Source organism: Pseudopodoces humilis, chromosome 14, assembly GCF_049639895.1.
Source record: "Pseudopodoces humilis isolate 2021_Gansu_Grassland_sample_001 chromosome 14, ASM4963989v1, whole genome shotgun sequence".
Taxonomy (NCBI): Eukaryota; Metazoa; Chordata; class Aves; order Passeriformes; family Paridae; genus Pseudopodoces; species Pseudopodoces humilis.
In genome coordinates, this window is record NC_142213.1 from 6,585,451 (window position 1) to 6,604,676 (window position 19,226).

At 44.7% G+C, this 19,226-nt stretch overlaps 2 protein-coding genes across 7 annotated transcripts in view; one reads left to right on the forward strand and one right to left on the reverse strand.

The window, feature by feature from the left end:
• CPNE2 (copine 2) overlaps window positions 1-2,899 on the forward strand; it is a 43,077-nt gene extending 40,178 nt beyond the window's left edge. For all 6 annotated transcript variants that reach the window (XM_014255407.2, XM_088062280.1, XM_014255408.2 and 3 more), the window contains 2 exons: window positions 1,203-1,439; window positions 2,312-2,899. In XM_014255407.2, coding sequence (XP_014110882.2) covers window positions 1,203-1,439; window positions 2,312-2,419 — 345 coding nt within the window. In that variant the 3' untranslated portion in view covers window positions 2,420-2,899. The remainder of the gene's footprint in view (window positions 1-1,202; window positions 1,440-2,311) is intronic.
• A 2,727-nt stretch (window positions 2,900-5,626) lies between these two features.
• Window positions 5,627-18,685, reverse strand: PSME3IP1 (proteasome activator subunit 3 interacting protein 1). The gene is made up of 7 exons (XM_088062438.1): window positions 18,485-18,685; window positions 15,738-15,883; window positions 15,453-15,551; window positions 13,614-13,736; window positions 9,596-9,728; window positions 7,464-7,528; window positions 5,627-6,365 (listed from the first exon to the last, which is right to left on the reverse strand). Exons 1-7 carry the CDS (start codon window positions 18,490-18,492, stop codon window positions 6,148-6,150), a joined length of 792 nt encoding a protein of 263 aa, XP_087918564.1. The 5' UTR covers window positions 18,493-18,685; the 3' UTR covers window positions 5,627-6,147.
• Between the last annotated feature and the right edge of the window lie 541 nt (window positions 18,686-19,226).

Consider the following 19,226-nt stretch of genomic DNA (forward strand, 5'->3'; position numbering starts at 1 on the left):
TGATTCCCAGGTGGGCAAGGTCCAAGTCCTGCTTCCAGTTATGACCAGTGCAGATCCTCTCCTGAAGTTTCATCTTGTCCTCCAGACTCAGATCCTGCGGTCCTGCTCTGCAAACTTATGTTTCACCAGTATTTGCTCTCAAAAGTTCATATTTAGATAAAAACTAAATCCTGGACAGTGCTGTGGAGGCAGGGTTAATGCATCAAAAGGGGCTGGAGTAGGGAAGGGTCTGGCTTGGGAAAGTCTCCTCACTCATGTCCTCAGGTTGTGTTTAAGCTTTACCCAGCCTTGTTAATACTTGGACTTTAGCACTGCAGATCATCAAGAGCAGATGAAGCTCAGGGAAGGTTTCAGGAGATGTGGGCTGGAGGAAGACCAGAAAAACAGGCTTGGGGCAGCACTCCTTCCTTTGCCTTTCCAGGATGCTGCACTGGTGGTTTTCACAGGAAATGGAAAGAATGAGGAGAGGAACAAAGGGCTTTAATGCTCTTAAGTGCTTGTTTTCGTCATTTCTCCAGCACACACAAGCTCTGTAATGTGCCAAAATTGAGCCATTACTTTCCCTGGAGATGGAGGAGATGGGATTTTGGGGAGGTCCACATGCTCCAGGTCTGCTGAGCTGAGTCCAGCAGGACCATCTGTCCACGTCTTTGTTTGTCCATCCTTCTCCAGCTCTGCAGGACTGGCCCTGGTGCCCTCCTTTTCCCAAGGGAAGGGGTGCAGTTTTTAATGCAGCTGCTCTGTCATCCCCCAGCTGGCTGATACCCTCTGCACCCCCCTCAGTGCATCCCATACCCTCAGCTTTGTACAGGAGATGGAGCACGGGACGGCCCCACAGCCTGGCAGGGCTCATGTCCCAACTCTGAATTCCTCCTGGCCCTGACAGAGATCCTGTACAGTTTAGAGGTTGGGTTTTTTGCATCATTAAGAACAGTAAATCGGTAATGCAGAAAAATATTTTGGAGTCAGAGCAGGTTTGTTGTTTGTTTAAGAACTTTTAAAAAACAGGGGCTAATAGGAACACCTGAATTTCTGGATTCTGCTAAAGGGCATGATGCCAGCTATCCTGGGAAATGGTGAGCCTCACCCCCAAATCCTCAGGGAACCTGTCACCCCTTGGCATGTGAAGCACCCTGTCTGCTCACAGCCCTGCTGCAGTGTGGGGGTGTACTGGCATCCCATTGTGTCTGTGCCCCCCACAGCAATACTTCATCCTCCTCATCATCACGGACGGGGTGATCAGTGACATGGACGAGACGAGACACGCCGTGGTGCAGGCGTCCAAGCTGCCCATGTCCATCATCATCGTGGGCGTGGGCAACGCTGACTTTGCTGCCATGGAGTTCCTGGACGGGGACAGCCGGGTGCTGCACTCCTACACGGGCGAGGAGGCCGTGCGTGACATCGTCCAGTTCGTGCCCTTCCGGAATTTCCGCAATGTGAGTGAGGGCAGCGGGGAGCTGATCACGGGGGGAAACGGGTGTCACACCTGGGAATCGCCCTGGAAGTGGAACAACCACGGTAGAGGCAGACAGAGGCAAGAGGTACCTGTCTACCTCTCTGTCTTACCCTCAGGGATGCTCCGGCATGGATGACATAAATCAGCGCTGCAGGGAGGGGTAACTGTGCTCTGCAGCTCTGCAGCAGGCTCCACCTGCCCGTGCCATGTTTCTCCACCCTGTGTCATCGTCAGACAGGTGGGAGCAAAAACCAGTGACTCAGAGCAGGATCTGGGTTCCTGCAGCAGGGTGGGGCAGCACTGGGCTCACGTCCCTCGCCACAGTCCTGTGCTGGTTTTGATGACTCGCACTCAGGCCTCATCCAGCACCCCTGATGTGCCACACACCAAGGGTTTCATGCTGAATTGTCCTGAGAAGGAGCCCCATATCCCCTGATCCCTGGGAGGAAGGGGCAATGGTGGCACTGGCCCTGCACGTCCCCTCTGTGGGATGGTTCCATTGCAATATCCAGGAGACAGCTCTGGGACAGAGGCTGTTGCTGGCGCAGGATTGATTGCCAAGGATGGAGCTTGTGCTTATTTTCCCTTTTTTTGCAATTAATCAGTGTCTTTCTTTCACTTCCTCCCACTCAAACCTGTTTTTTCTGATCTACCCAGGATGTTTTATTGCTCTGATCCAGTGAATTCTCTCCTGGAGGGAAGGGTAGTATAGAATATAATAGTTCCAGGTGTATAAGATGCTGGCTATCAGTAGGCTTCAGGAGGTATTAAATGCCAAGGTCTGGAGCTTGTTGGCGTAGTTGGTCCCCTGTGGCTGTCCTAACACTGGTGTTGGTTCCCTTTGGCTAACAGGTCCCCAAGGAGACCCTGGCCAAAGCTGTGCTGGCAGAGCTGCCCCAGCAAGTTGTGCAGTACTTCAAGCACCAAAACCTGCCACCCATCAACTCAGAGCCCGCGTAGAGCTGTGCCAGGCTGCACCCTCTGCATGTTGCCGAAGCCTGTTGGTCCTGCCAGAAGCACGTTCCACATGCTTTTAAGAGAAGAATACCCTCCCTGAAACACTTTGTACTTCTTAATTTAATTGCTAAGTTCTTAAGACTCATCCCAGCGAAGTGTCTGGATTCGTTTTGTACAGTCTTGGCCCAAGGTAACGCTAAGCAGCCAGGCCATGCCTTGGTCCTGCTCTGTTGAGTCACTTTTCAGTATTGAATGTACTTTGTATAATTTCAGTGGTACAGGATACAATTTTTATGATCAAAACTTGCTTTTTCCAAGCAATGAAATGCTTAATATATTATTATCATTCAATGAACTGGTTGTTGTATAGTTCATGTATTTGTGTTGTACCTGTACACCTGTCAGGTTCTGTGTTCATTTTTATACTGTGTACATGTTATATTTGTTATACTCAGGTTAATAAAGAAACTTGGACATTTAAAACAGGAGTCTCCTAGATGGGAAGGTCTGGGAGCAGCTTACGCTGTCAGCAGTGCTGGGTATTTGGAGTTACCCTGACAGGGCTGTCCTGGTTCCTCACTTGCTCTGCTGGCTGTGCCCCAGGATCAGCCCCACACTGTCAATGGCAGCATCCCAGGGGGAGATTTAGTGAAGGTGGATATCCTGGGGAAGGCAGCACGCCCCTAATGCCTGCCTGAGCTGAGTCTGTGTGTTTGGGAAAACCCCGGTGACCCCACAACAAACCATCAAAGGGAGTTTCATGGTTCACTGCTGCTTCGACTCTAGAAAAGTTTCAAGTCTAGAAAATTTACCAGGTCTGAGTAACAAAAGCTTCCTGCTGCCTGGAAGAAAATGGGCTGGGTAATGAAATCCTGCTCTCCAGCAGTTCTTTTGACCTGCTCATCAGCAACGTGCTAATTGGTGCTTTATGCTGTTCCTAACTAGATTAAGATCTTTTGAAGCTGAGTCTGCTGTTGAATATCCGGCAGGGATCACCAGCCCTATCCAAACTCAAGTAGACTTGAGTCTCCTCCCCATTAATGGAAGTTTTTGAGGTGGGATGTTGCTGTCCCTTTATAAAGCCTGCAGCCCTTTCTACACGGTTCACCAGGCGTGTGCTACTGGTTGTGCTCTCTGCCAGCAACCGTGTGCCTGTCACTGCTGCCACCAAGTCACCAGCACACAAATGGCCCCAGGCAGCCCCACAGCGCCAGGGTGAGACCCCATCCCTTGGGAGAGGTGGGACTGCTTCGAGAAACATTTGCCTTGCAAAACCTCCTGGAAGGGAAAATAAACATCCAACACCACCCTTTTCCAAAGGGAGAAGCAGCCTTTGAAGGGTGGCCTGTTTAAAAATAATGCTGTATCCAGCTCAGCTTCCAGATCGAAGCCTGTGGCTTTGGAAAAAAAATAATATTTTTTTTTTTATTTCCATAAGAGAACCTCACACGCAGCTGCAGGAACTCGTAAGCTCTTCTGCTAGTAGTGTTTGTGGGGGTTTGTCGGGTTTTTTTAACACCTCACTGAAGCTTTAACAACTAACACAGACAACAAGTGGTTTATTGAGCTGTCCCTGGGGAGGGGATGAAGCACACACTATGCAGTCATGGTTTTTTCTCAAAAATAACCAAAAAAATACATCTAAATCCACCAGTGAATGAGAATTACTGGAGCCAGCCAAAGCCAGCTCTTCATCTCCAGCTTTGACAGCCCGGGGCAACATTACTGCCACAGCTGCCCTTTTCAGGTCTGATTTATCCTGCATCCCATGCACTTCCCAGCACATCTCCCACAGCACTGGAGGATTTTAATGTCAGATGGCTTCTGATGTACGAAGGTAAATGGGAACAATGGATGGAGTGAGGAGCTGGGACAGCTCTGCAGTTTGTTTACGTGGGCCAGGCCCTGAGAACAGCAGAACTGACTCAGACTCAAAGGCATTCCCCAAGTGTCCTATTCCATTCTTCTAGGAACAGGAGGAAGGCAGAGGGCCCTCACATCTGCTTTTCCTGGATTGTGTCTCCTCCTGGCCTTGCACAACATATACACACCATCTCACCTGCAGCCCACCACTGCATTTGCCACAACTGGCTGGAAACTCCCACTACAAATTTCTCCCTAAATCAGGCAGCTGTGCAAGATACCACTCAGGAAAATGGCCCCAGCATGCTGGCAGCTGGGCCAGGCTGCTCTGACTCTACAGTCAGAGTATTGATCTAGTTTAATGCCAGGGAAGAACAGCAGCAGCTCTCATACCAACTCCTTGAGGCTCTTGTCCATGCAACTTTAATAAAAAAATCAAGCCATTTTTTTTTTTTGTGCACCACTTCCATTTCATTCCTTAGCTCAGTAAAATGAAAGTCACCAAAAGCAAAGCATTAGGGAGGCTGCATGAGATCTACTTATTTTCCACCTGAAAGTGCCATAATTACAGTATCTAGAGAAGAGACAGGAGCAACTCTGGAGCAAACACAGGAGGTGCCAGGCATCCCAGAAGGGGATGAACTGCAGAGTGTTTGTCAGGATCTGACTGTGGAACAGGGCTGTGCACAGAAGGGTGCATAGAAAGGGTGTTTGGCTAAGGATAGCTTCATTGTAAGCACAACTCTCCCTCTTTCCTTTGGAAAATTCTACACTCAAGCTAAGGCATGAATCCACTACAGGCCTTATTTTCTCTGCTTTTAGCCCACTGCTCCCTCACAAGTCCCTCAGTGTCACCTCCAGGTAACTGCCCCTTGGTACACACTGACCAGCTGCTGTCTCACAAGGGTAGGACATAGAGCAGGATTGCACAAAGACACTTCCACCCCTCTGAGCAGCCGTGCTGAGCTTTCCAACCCTCCAAATTCCCATCAGCACACTGAGATTAAAAGGAGCCCTACTTCTGGAATCCTCCAACTTCTGTACAAAGGAGTTTGGCTGAACAGGAGAGTCCCACCCACCCTGGATTCATGCCCTTCAGGACACTGCTGAAAAGCTGCGTGACTTGTCAAGCCTCAGTGCTGGAACAACAGCCTCTGAGCAGAAAAGCCAACTGCAGTTCCTGTGAACTCACTCAGACCAAGTTTTCCATCAACACCTCTGATTTTGTGGGAAACTGACCTACAGCTCTTGTGGATGGCGGTTTGAGGGGAGGGGCTGGCTGGGTAGAGCAGAAATTGATTAATGAAATAAGAACAATTATGAATGGCATAGGCAGAGATAAAAAAATGCATTCAGAACGTCTTTAATCATGTAACACTAAAACTTCTTTACAGTGTCATGGCAATCTACACTTCACCATCTGCTCAAATTCGGTTCTGCCCCCATTTTTCAAATACAGAATAAAAATGACATTTTAAAACAGAACACATGGCTGCTTCTACAAGACTTCTTTGCTTCAAGTGATTATTTTTTGCCTGTTAGTCTTGTATAAACTTCTTAAATCAACATAATTCTTTCCATAAGAATTGTAAAAGATAAAAGCTCTCTCCGTACCCTCAGACCTTTGTGCCATGGTTAGGTGTGTCTTCTGCTTTAGGATGGCAAGCTCTTCTTCCAGGCTCAGTATGCACCCCAGAAATGGAAAGTTGGGGGTAGGGGAAGAAATAATGAGTTACTTTAGGAGTATCTCAGTGTATTAAAGTTGAGAGGTTAGCTAGAAAGATTATATTTGGGGCAGAAGGATGCAACAAGCATCCATCAGGGCTTTGGAAGATATTCTGCACTACATTACACATGGAGAGATTTTGTTATGGACCATCAAAGAAACTGTTGCCACGAAAGACAGAAGAGACAATCTTGCCAGTGGAATTGATAGTGCCTTCGCTGTCCGAGCTGGACTCTGAGTCGCTGCTCCCCGAGTAGGCGCCCAGGCCAGGCAGGATCCCGATGCACACGGCTGCTGAGGGACAATGCACTGTGGAGCCTCCCACTGAGCTGCTCCCCAAGGGAACACAGGAGGGTTTTTCTGGAAGAGAGAAACCTCAGTCAAAAAGTGGACTGCAGGAAAGGGCTTTCAATCAGCCCAGGAGCCGCCAGGTGTCACTCACCTGCTCTTCCCACATAAGCAGCGGATGATTTCAGGATTTAATTAAAGCATAAGGCAGCTTTATGCTGTAATAAAGTCATTCTGACAGGAAAGACTTGCTACCTCAGGGGATTTTTTTCTTCTCATCACTAGTTTAAGCCCACCTCTATGCTGGCATTACAGATGTTTTATTCTGAAGTTGTCAGTTTGATGCTTGTCAAGTACCAAACCCACTAAATAAGAGTAAATGGCTCTGCTTTGAGTAATTGAGTATTTTTTTTGCAATATAACAGCATAGTTGAGAAAAAGTTTTATTCCATCGTTCTGCTAGTCAACATCTCCCATCTTCCATGGCTAATTAATTATTTCTGCTGTTCTGAAAGTTTACTGAACAGAAGGAGATTCAGGAAGCGCCTTGGGTTGTCGTTACACAACTGCAGCTCGCCTGATTTGTGTCAGAGTTTCTTGACAGCAAGTCAATTGCAGCCCTGACAGCTAAAGCTGAAACACAACTTTATTTTTCTTCTAGTTCCCCACAATTTTCTGAAACAAATTGATTTCAGGATGGACCAAATCACTTCAGAGCATAAAGCTGAAGTGGATGTATACAAATACATGTAATGCTGCTGTGAAGAGGAAGGGGATGATCTGTTCTCCATCCCACAGAACAAGCATTAGGCTTGAAATGCACCTAAGGACAATTCCATTGATTATCAGATTAAACTCTTTCAGATTAATAAACTCTCAAAGGAAGGTGCACAGTTTCTCTCTGTGGAGACTTAAGAGCTCCTTAGACAAACATCTGTCAGGACTGGTTTGGGCAGGGGACATCCTGATAACCTAGCAGAGGTTCCCTGCAGCGCTATTATCCATCAAGGCTGTCAGCACCCACCCTCACCATTCTACTGCTTAAAAGTGAACCATGCTGCCTTGCCCAGTGAAGGAACAGAAAAGCAAAGCCTCCATGAGATTTAACCCCAACTCAGTTGCTGTTCAGTGACAGACACACAGCTTCCCAAATGCAGAAGCTGGACATACCTTGATTCTTGTCGTCGTGGTCAGTGTCTAGTTTCAACCTCTTCACACTGTTACCACCATCTGAACTGTGGAAAAAATAAGCTCTTCATAGATAACCACTTAATTACTGTGAAGTCATTGTTACATCTTTGCCTCAAATCCTACAGCAAATGCCAGCAGGGTCCCCTGATGACCATCACCATTTCCAGCTGCCATTAACTGAGGCTCCTTGGGGAACACGCAGGATCCAAGGCAGCGCCAATACCTACACTACAAGTATCACTTGTTAACCTGGGAAAGGAAAACACCTCTTAGAGCTCCAGTCAAACCCCTTGCACAGCAGCCTAGAGCTGCCTATTCAGCAGGACGTGCCCCACAGGAGACTGGGAGTGACTACCTGAGCTTCAGACACCCACATGACCACAGCCTTGCACATGTGCATTACCATGCTTGCTGGTGCAAACATCCATGGCTTTTCCCTTGAAGGGATTCTTCCCACTCCTTCAAGCACCTAGACAGCCTGTTCTAAAACATCTAGAAATCTTGCACCCAGCAAGCCCAGTCTTACAGCAATTCACAGAAGTGTCCAGAAAGGCTTTTTCTGGGTCCAAAGTGGCATTGGGAGAAAGGGGCATGACTTGGACTTCTGACTCTTCAGAGCTTCTATAGCTCTCCTCTGTCACTGCTCAGGTTTTCCCCCCCTGCTTCTGCATGTTCCCAGTTCTAAGGCATCCACATAAACAAATGCTTCCCAGATTCAGCAGTGATGAACTGATGAAGCATGAGCATTATTATGCATTAACTCTTTTCCTTTTTTCGGTCCCTATCAGAACATGGAGTGCAGATGAAAGGTTACTCTGTGCAGAGAGCTTTTAATAGTAATACATCCTTTACAGGAAATTACAAAGCTCAGGGAGCAGATGTTGAGCTCACACTACACTTGCTTTGGGCCACTTTGCAATAAAAGATAAGATGGCAAAAATAGAAGACTGCAAAGCAAGTCTGCAATGGCACTGACATGTCAGCTAAGATGCTCTCTTTAAACGGATGCCATCTGCAGACTTTAGAAGTACCATTAAGCACATGCCAGCTCCTTTTCTACATCCTACTGGATTAAGCACTATTAGTTACAAGACAAAAACTACATTGCTGGCTGCTTGTTACCCAGCTCAGGGTTTTTCTTTTCTGCCTTCCCAGACCCAAACTATCACCCTACTCCACAGACATTAGGTGGTGGAAGTGCTTACTTCACTTTTCAGACATGCAATTAACTGCTGTACTGGGAGCTAAACATCACCCTACAAGATAAGCTTCTAAAATAATCTTGCATTTTCTGAGACGATTTGAACACACTGAATTTTGAGATGTCAGTAATCATCTTAAGTATTAGATGATTCATATGTGGGAAATAAGTCTGGTCACACATGCCTGGTTTCTCCATAACCTGTAACACACCAGCAGCTGTGTTTGCAGGCCAAAATCGAAGCAGGAAACACATCACAAACCCAGCTGTCACCTCCATGGGATGGAAAGGGTGTTGATGTATCAGTACAAATCACTGAGGAAGACAAAGTTTCTCTGATATCCTCAGGACCAAACTGATACCAAACCCAGCTGTCACCTCCATGGGATGGAAAGGGTGTTGATGTATCAGTACAAATCACTGAGGAACACAAAGTTTCTCTGATATCCTCAGGACCAAACTGGTACCAAACTGCTACACAAAGCTCCTCTCTTGTAGCCTTGTCTCCCCCACGCTGTCCATTTTAAACAATCCATTTTAAACACAGATAAAACTGGCTGATAAATTAGGCAACCTGAATGAAATTGCACTTGAGGTGACTCTGATATCTACAAACAGACGTAAAATAGATTCCCTCAAACCCCAAGCAGGATTGCCCAAGCCTGGCACTCTAAAATGAAGATCCTACCCACTTGCTTCACACATGCTTATCTATTTGATTTGCTTCATGTTTTTCCCCACAGTTTGTGAGAGCCTATAGAAACAAGACTGGTCTTTTCTTATACCTTCCCCCTTTTTTCTTTAGGGCTAAGGTTTACACCTCACTCTCTGGAGGCAGTTTTGGCCTGTCTCCCTTTACACTGCTAACTGGGTTCCGTTCCTCATGAATTTATAGAGGTGTGAAACTAACCTTCTGTGTTTCACAGCTCCTGCCAACAGCTTTGCCTGAGAAAATTTGTTCTTGTTTTCCACTGACTTCATGGGCAATTTCTTCTCAGTTTCCTTCTTTGGGTCCATACTGACTCCCACTTTAGTGAGAGTACTGTGAATTAAGGGTTAAGGATCAACTGGGAAGGAACAGGGAGAACAGACATTTCCTCCCCGATATATTTAGCCAGCTCTGCTGACAGCAGCGACCGAAGTTCATTCACATATTCTATCAAAATAGACTTATTTGTAATGACATTGAGCTGATAGCTCCAGCCAAAAGAGAAGAAACTTCGCCCTCTGGGGTCAGAGCTCTCTAAGGTATCAGGACCAGCTCTCCTGTGAAGATGCCCAGGCAGCAGCCTGGCTGTTGTGAAGCCAACACAAGCCAGAAAGGTGTAACACAAAACACCCAGCACCCATGAACATATCCACCATCCTGCCTTTTCCTAAAGGCCTTAGAAAAGCAAAAAGGTCAGGCTGGACCAAAACAAACAAACTAAACAGGCAATGCAGTACTTCCCCTTCTACAGGGATCAACACATTTGTAATTCAAATTTTCTGCTCCACACTCTAATCCTTACCAGAAAAGCTGAGTAGCAATATATGCACTCACTTCCACTCCTCAAACCCTCTTGTTGCTGAGCCCAGCAGATTTCAGCCTAGCAAGACAGAACAGCTCCACTTTTCGGGTTTGGTCTTTAAACAATACCTTTTCAGCTCATCTCTCTGTAAGGACCATAAAGCTTCTACTGCTGGTCTGAGGACCAATCCCAAGAGAAAGGAGACACTGATTAAAGGGAACTGTGGTCCAAGATTCACCCAAAAAAGATTGCAACTGCTCAGAAAACCTAAGTAGATTAAAACAGGGCTAGCAAGGTGGAATGAAGCTGAAATATATAATGATGTGAAGAAGCTTAAGCAGGTTCTGAGATGGGATAACAAGGCGCTGTGTCTGTTTATTAGAGCAAACTCTGCACACACTGAACACACCTCCTTGTGTGATGAAGAGAAATCTGTCAAAGACCCTGTTTGCAAGTGAGGCGCCAGGAGAGTCACACAAAATTCTGCAAAAATTTTAGCTGCACAGGCAAATTAACCTAGTTTAAAAGCATGTTTATAAACTCAAATCTAGTATTCTAACAGCTTCTCCTCCAACTACAATTCCACAACCTGGAGTTTCACAGGTGCCCCAGTCACTGCAGACATATACTGGATAGTGAATTTCATGTTGATGACCATATATTTGAAGCTATAGCTTTTTTCCCCTACTGAGTATCTGAAAATCAAAAACTTTGCTTTGCTTTGAAATAACATCAGTGTCCAATTACTTTACAGACAGGAATGTTCAGATGCCATTTATTATTTGTTTTTCCTAAAGACACAGCAGTAACCCAGACTGCTCTTTACTTCAACCAAAAGTCTTCTCAGCCCAAACCACTGTTCAATTTTATCTATCTTTGAGATGGCACAGGAGTGCCATCCTGTGGCTGTCTGGAGTCATCTGAAAGCTCCTTGTGCCGAACATGATTTGATGTTGCCACACAATTCTTCGACACACTGCAGTGTTCAACTGCCACATTTAGGTCCATTACCTTGTTATATTCTAAGCCTGGCTGAGGAACTCAAAGACTTTTCTTTTAAAAGATACCAAATTACAGACTTTTAGCTTCCATCCAGGATGGCATTCTCCTAAAACTCCTCAACTAGAAAGGCACAGCACATTTTTAGTAGATATCTTATACATCCTGCTGTCATTAGCAAATGTAATGCTGTACCCAGCCAAGAAGTGTTCCCTCTCAGGAAGACAACATTAGAAACAAACCTCTCAATCTTAAATATCAACTGCACTAAACAAGCTGTCCTTCAGTAAAGCTGGCTTCTTGGAGGGGGACTGTTCCTACATTTAGACAGGAGTGAAGACAAGATGATCTTGTTCTCAAATACTTCTTGGAAATTGCTAAAAAAATATTTGTAAATCTTTATTTGAACAGGGGGGTCTGGATAGGGTAAGGAACAAACAAATCTAGTTATTCATGCAGGAGAAAGAAAAAATCCTATTCATCCATGCATATGAATTTCTTATGCTCAAGAATACATTAAAATATTCCAAGGCATATTTATCCTGAAGATGTATAATTTTGTGATTGTTCAACCTGAAAAATTAAGGAAAAAAAATAAATCTCTGTACTTGAATATTGATGCAGTTTTTACCATGAAATTAATGCCTCTGGGTAGCTTCAATTAGATGCTATACCAGAAAAAAGAGCAAATAATGAAATCCATTAGGTTGACATTCCTCTTATTAATTTGGAAGAGCACTTGAACAGCACCTATAGATGCAGCACAGTGGTTTTTGTCACTGCAGTGATAAACCATTACTAACAACCTGCAGAAGCAAAAAACACTTTTGCATTTCAGAACACTGCCAAAAATTTCAAAACACAAGTAATTTTGCTCTGAGGTTACTTGAAATATTATGGTTAAATAAAAAGAATTTAAAAAGGAAATTAAATGGGCAACACTTTTGATTGTCTCATGAGATGAGGTGACTATAAAACATTCTCCCTTCCTCCACCCCATCAGCAATAAGTTCTACAGTTTAATTTTTACAGCAAGACTTTGGATTCAGAGCCACCAATATTACTAAGAGTGCAAAGACTGAGGTAAGATGGCCTGTACATCTTGATCAGGCTGTTCAGGGATCTGTGTGTTATGTGGCTAATTCAAGGCAACTAAATTCCCTCCAGGCTGGTATGGCTCACCCCAGATGTACGTGACATAACGAGAGCTGTCAGCTGCTCCCACAGCACAATCTCACACTGCACAACCCTGGATCAGCCAGCCCCGCGAGCAACCACCACCGAAACTAAATATATCCCACAAATATCCCATGATTAGATCCAGCAAATCAAGAAAATACTCCAAAGCAATCAACTAACTGCAGCCTATTTCTGAAGTGAAAAAAATGCATCAGGATTGCTTTTTCATAAACGCATTCCTGAGCTAATTGAGATGCTCTTCACAGGACACACGCTCCAAACTGTAATTCATTGACTAATACAAGATAAGACCAAGCTTTGTAGTATCAGCCCTATTCAATTTTATTTGCTGACCGTTTTTGGTCTCCTCCTTGTATCCACAAGCTCTCTCATTTATACTAAAGCTTCCCTGAGAATTTGTGTTTTGTTCACCCATAACTCAAAAGCCAGAGACAAGGAAACCATCAGATTGTGCATAGGTTTAGTAAATATCAAAAAAACAACATTTTGCTTAGCACTGAAATTCTCATATCATTCCAACCTCCCTTGATTGGCACTAATTAGAGAGAAAAAGCATCCTATATGATTTTCTAGCATACCTACAAGAAAATTAGGCATTTAACAGCAAAGCCAAACTATCTTGCTCTTAGTCCTGCCTACAAGTGTGTGTTACCCAAAGGAGCCAAGACTCCAAGGGCACTGACTTCCCAGAAGAAAGTCAGCACATCTGCACAGATGTATTTAATTTCTCATCCTGCAGGTATCAGCAGGGGAGAAAGTATCTAATACTCCAAAAAGAGTAACAGAGAGAGCAATCCATACATTATTTCAAACAGGTATGTTAAAATTAAACAATATACAGTTAAAAAAAAAAGAGCATGTAATTTTCCATAAGAAGACAAAAGCAAAATATCAGAAATAATACACTGGCTTTTCTTTATGTTCCATTTCTCTTTTTAGTGATGCTACTTCATTACCTCAATAACAGAAAAAACCAAACCCCTAAACAATGGAGGGGGAGAAGGAAATAAAAGTATCAAAGAAGTGGGAGTTGAGGGGGACTATCTAACATTGCAGTAGTCTATCAAAGCTACAATGAAACCATTAAACTTTGAAAGTGTATCATTATACACGTTCTGTAAAGCAGTTTTATAAAAAAGAATGTCAACTGACAGAACAAACTACAGCCCACTCTTACCCTCCTCTAGGTAACCACCACACATTTTAGTGCAAAGGATATTCTGTATTCATTTAGTTCTTTCAGCTCTTCTTCCCTTCGTTGTTTTTCTAGTAGCTCTTGCTGCCGAGAAACCTCATCAAGGAAATGCGTCTCATCTTCATCTAAGCCTCTTACCATATTTTCTGAATAAAGAAAGAAGAAATTTTTTGGTTTCAGACACTAAGTCTAAGTCTGTCTCCTCCAAATGCTCTTAAACCAAACAATAACTAGAAAACCACACTACTTCTTCCCTCAAAAAAGGAAGTACATTTTCTTACAGCAAACAATTCCTACCTAATTAGTTTTAACACCTGTTCAAAAATTTAAAAATAAGTAGAAGCAAGACAACTCCTAATTTCTAAATAAAAACAAATTCTTCCTAAACATGCTACGCTATTTTAAGGAAAGCATATGCTAGTGCAGCAGGAAGGTCTTTTATTTCCTGTTCTGCAAATGTTCAGTGCCTCTTGAGCAAATTATTTAATTAGAATGACAATAAACACTATGCTTTAGAAAGACCAAATCTTGCCGTTTGTAGTCATTATCAGAAATCTTAGCCCAATCATCCCCTTTAGTCTTCATTAAAGTTTAATTCCATAGGAGGATTTTTTAGGCTTTTACATGAAGTCACCATATTTTTAAACTTCACCCACACAGGAAGGCCCTAGTCACTTTGAGGGCAAACTAGGAAATCCATTTTTACTGACAACTGACAAGCTTGTGTCTGACAGAAAAGCTCTGGAAATCAATTATTATCTGAGGTTACTTTATAAAAGCCAATCTCTGCTCCTTCCAACTCATTCAGAGCTCATTCATAAAGCTTTAAAGAGTAACTTGTAGCTCTCACTACTGCTGCTGAGGGTCCCTTCAGAGAGCAAAAGTAGTGAAACTCGGGACATTTTTTGAAGCAAGTGACATGAATTAATTCCATTTTCTGCCTGCCTCATCTGCAAACTAAGAGGAGCAGCCACTGAGGTCCTTTGAGCTGAGGTTTCACTGAGGCTCCCTCCCAGGCACTCTGCAGTAGGTTTTGTTCTCCAGGTTAGCTGGTATCTGATATTCTGCTGTGGCTGCCTTAAAAGCAGAAGTGGATTTACTTCTCAGGGCTACTTCCTATTCCAGTACTTGGATTAGCAGAGCAAATGTGCTGCAGATCTAATACACCTGGGCAAGAAAAACTATTAATTTACACAGTTATTAGAAGCCCTTCCCATTCAGGCTGACAGCAGTCAGTCAGCTGGAGACTATCATGCATTAGAGCTGCTATCTGTACTTGCCACTTTTCAAAGGGCTTTTCTATTAAAACCAGAAATTCAAACATCAATAGAAATTAGGTTCCCATTCCATTAGAAGAGTCAAACACCTACTTCTGAAGAATCAAAACATGTAAATTTACTTCTTCCAAATCATAATCTTAAGTCTCAAATCACTTTCAGTCAAATAATTATGGCTTGGAAATGTAATAGCCGCTCTAACAGAATTTCTTTAATTGATTCAAGCATGTGTTAAAGCATGAGTTCAAAACTCACAAAACCACAATACTTTCACACTTTTTCATGGATTGCTATCGAGTTTGTTTGTTGTTTTTTTTACTTTATATGCAATATAAGCTCAGTTTTCAACACTTTACAGGCATGCAGCTTGATAACCACAAACATCTTTTGAGTTTTGCATGTGTGTAGTGCTGCCCCAGGGTATAGAACGTATTTCTTTAAAAATCCAGGATTTCAATAGTACTCTGTTGAAGCCTTTGTTTCCCTCTCAGAGAGGGAGGCAAGACACACAGACATATCCTTTACTCAGAAGTTGTGCACAGCTGTTGCATACAACACATGCAGTTTGCTGCTGGTGCTGCTTACTGAATTTAAATTGCTCCTCAAACTCCTGCTGCTTCTTTTCTCTCTGTTCCTGGAGCCTTTCATACAACGACCGTGGGTCATATGCCTCCTCTGGGCATTCTGAAAGGAACAAATCAGGAAGGGAGACCATATGTTAGAAACATAAACCACCAATAGTTCTGTTCCTTCATGTAAAAAATCCTTCAACTATAGAAAATAAAAAGCCATTACTTTTTATTTCTGTTTTCCACAAAAGTGAAAAATTCACAGATCTTTTTCCTATAATTTCTAAAATTTAGCCCATACCTTTTGGGTCCTCAGGTTTTCGGACCTTTTCCCATTCCTCTTGCCTTCTCTTCCGTCGCTCCTCGAGCTCTGCTTCAGACACGAACCTCTTGTTAATCACGAGGTCAGCAGTACCATCTCCCCCATCCATTGTGGAACAGTGTCTCCTAGAAACACAATATGCAAAACATCAGGAGTCTGATTATGCTTTTCAGAGAGGGAATTATTAAATATCCTGAAAAACAGACCTGCTGCCCTTACAATAACTTCAGCTCTCTAAAGAACACTGCATAGTAGGCACTGACTGAGACACAGACTCACTGCCTAAGTGCTAAGACTAATAAGCACCATCTATTACTCCTTCTTTACTCTTTTCATCATTATCAGGCTGTTTTTCTGAAAGTCATGATTTAATGGGCTTACTTTGCTTAAGTATTTTAAAAAAATAAAACTAAACATCCTCACCTACACTCTCACCCTTTTATTTCTGTTCCTCCATGTCTGTTCTGAAGAGAGACAAAGCAATGGCAAAACATCAAATCCCAAGTTCTTTTTGACCAACCAATATGAACATTTGAGAAAGCTTGCCTGTTTTCAGTTGTTGAATGCGTGTATTTAGAAGTGATTAACAGTGAGATTTCAGAAATTAGCAGCTGTTCTGGTTTTGGCTGGGACAGAGCTAAACTCCTTAGTAGCTGGTACAGCTCTGTGGTTTGGGTTTGGAGTGACAAGAACATTGATAACACTTGCAGTTTTAGCCAAAGCCAAGGACTCCTCAGTATCTCACGCTCCAGCAGCGAGGAGCTACACAAGCTGTGAAGGAGCATGGCCAGGACAGATGTCCTGAATTGGCCAAAGGGATAGTTTTTAGAAACATGACCTCAGAACACTGTGCCCAGTATATAAACTGGGGGGACCTGGCTGGGAATCAACAGGTGAGTGAGAAAGGGAACTCCTCATGGCTAAAACAGAGCAGGGGTTACAAAATGAGCAGCACTTTCCCATTTTCCAGCAGCACTGGAGAGAACATAGCCACTTCCCACACAGTGCAGCCACCCTCTGCTTCAAGATTTCAGTACCAGGTGCAAAGTGGAGATGCTCCAAGTAGTTGACCTAACAAGGAAACTCATGGTCTTGACACCTGTAAGCCCAGGATGAAACAAACTGCTTCTGTAAGTCCTAGGTGTCTCATTTCAGAATTATTCTGCCAGCTCCGTGCTACACAATGGAGCCCTAATGCCTGTTTTTGCTTCAAGCCTGTACATCAAAACTGTGCACAGAAGTACAACATAAACACAACATACAGAGCTGTTCATTTAAAGACATGCACACATAACTTTCTTCAACTTCATTATCTCCCTGGTACAACTGCAGCAATTAAGGACTGCAGATGACTGCCCACAGTTCTGCCAAGTACTATTCATTTGGGATCTCATTCTGTCTGCATTTCAGCACAAAAGAGATCCCAGAACAGTTACTCTTCCAAGGAGGAAGGGATGCAGTAACTCAAATAAGGGGAAAAAGCCTGTTTCTTATCCTTCAAGGATTCAATCCTGCAGGAAGTCCTGAAACCCTTACAAAACCTGATAGTTTTGTGGCATATTGCTTGTAACAAAAATTTAAAAATTGAGGTCTCAGGAGAACTTCAGCTTAGCGCACTGGACTAATATTTGTTAGTAGCAATATAATAATAATAGCAGAATGCATTATTAAGGTTAGTATTATTAAAAGAAGTTAAAACAAAAGAATTCTCTTAAGAATTCCTGCGGACAGGAAGGGCAGATCCAGGGCTGGTGATTTTCTCTTTTTTTAACTTTCCTTTATTTCTTTTTTTTAATATCTAACAGAAAAATCTACCCTAAGACAAATCCACTTTCCAGAAAGCATGGAACACTTGCTCTTCAAGTGTAATTTCTGAAGGTGGTTCAAGCTGGAAACCTGCAAAGATAAAAATCGAATCTCACTGCTGAACACAGGTCCTGATCAGAAGGCCAGCTTTCCTATCCAAATGCTGTATAAACAACATAATTTGTTTTTTCACTTGTGTCATCTCAACCTATATATTTAGAGAGGAAACAAAAGGTTCCAATACAATGGTGACAGAAAGTAATAAAAGCAAACTGAGAGAGAGGAATTCTACAAGAACACAGTAAGCTCTGGGGACTAAAGCCTTCAACAGCAAACCATCTGGATCAGTCAGTTCACTCAGACAATATATTTTAAGATACAGGAAGTGGATTATCATTTCATTATGGCCTAATTAAAGGTGCTGCATTAAGATGCAGCAATGATGTTTTCAATACCATCCTGAAAACTGGTGTCTGATACTGACAACCCCATCTTGGGGAAAAGAGATGTGGGGGGAAAAAAACCCACCAAGCAGCATCAGATTAAAGTCCCCTTACGCTTATAAAGTTTGCTAATCTTGCTGTATTCTTTGCCCTCTCCCATCTGACGCAAACACACACAAACCAGACCAGACAAAAAACACGCACTTGGCAAATTCTCCCTATTTATCTATGTTTTCGTCTGGTGACTGTATTCTAGGGCTATGCTGCCACTGCAAGTGACAAAAGTTTGTTACAGTTGTAAACGGCAGGTTTTTATAATACCAGATGGCAACACGCCCAGGATCAAAAAACCTCCCAAACTTCATAACCCTTGCCACCACCTAGGCTGGAACAGATGCAGAGCAGCGACGGCGTCTTGGGTACGCTAGTGCAGCTTCCAATACATTCAGCCCTCATTAAATAACAAAGAGTACTTACCTACCCATTTCATCACCCCGCCACTGAACCGAGTCGGGCAGCGCTTCCCGCACCACATCAAATAAGGCGCTGCGTGCGGAGCCTGGAGCCGCCCCGGAGACGGAGGGGATGAATGGCTCCCCACGAGCCTGAGACCGCCCCCGGGCCCCGCTTCCTGCGGTGCTCCCGCAGCTCGGTGCGGGGAACCCTCCCGGCTGTGCCGGGCTCGAGTTGCTCCGAGTCCTCACTGCGACCTCCTCTCTCCACCTTCCCTCCAGCCCCTCGTCCCGGGAGCGGCCCCCGGCCCGCCGCTCTCGCGGGGCCCAGGCCCGGCCCTCTTCACCCCGGCACCCGAAGGGCCCGGCAGCCCGGCCACGGCCGCTATCCCCGCCCCCGGGCGCTTCCTCCGGCCCCACCGCCCCGGGCCCGCCCCCGGCACGTACCGCGGCCCCTCACAGCGAGCGGCACCGCCGGGCCCGCAGCGTCGCCATTGACCCCGCTCCCCTCCGCCGGCCGCCCCGCCCCTTCCGCCTCCCGCAGCCAACCGAGTGAGCCCTTCCTTCGGCGGCCCCGCCCCCGCGGCACCCAATCCCCGCCGCTCTTACGGCGGGCAGAACGGCGTGCAGAGCGGACGGGGGTTGGCTGGAGGGATGACGTCACGAAGCCCTCGCGTCTCGATTGGGCGAAGCTGCGGTGCCGGGGGCGGGGCCGAGGGCGGGGTGGGTCGCCAGGGAGACGGCGGGGGGCGCGGTCGCGGCCGGGG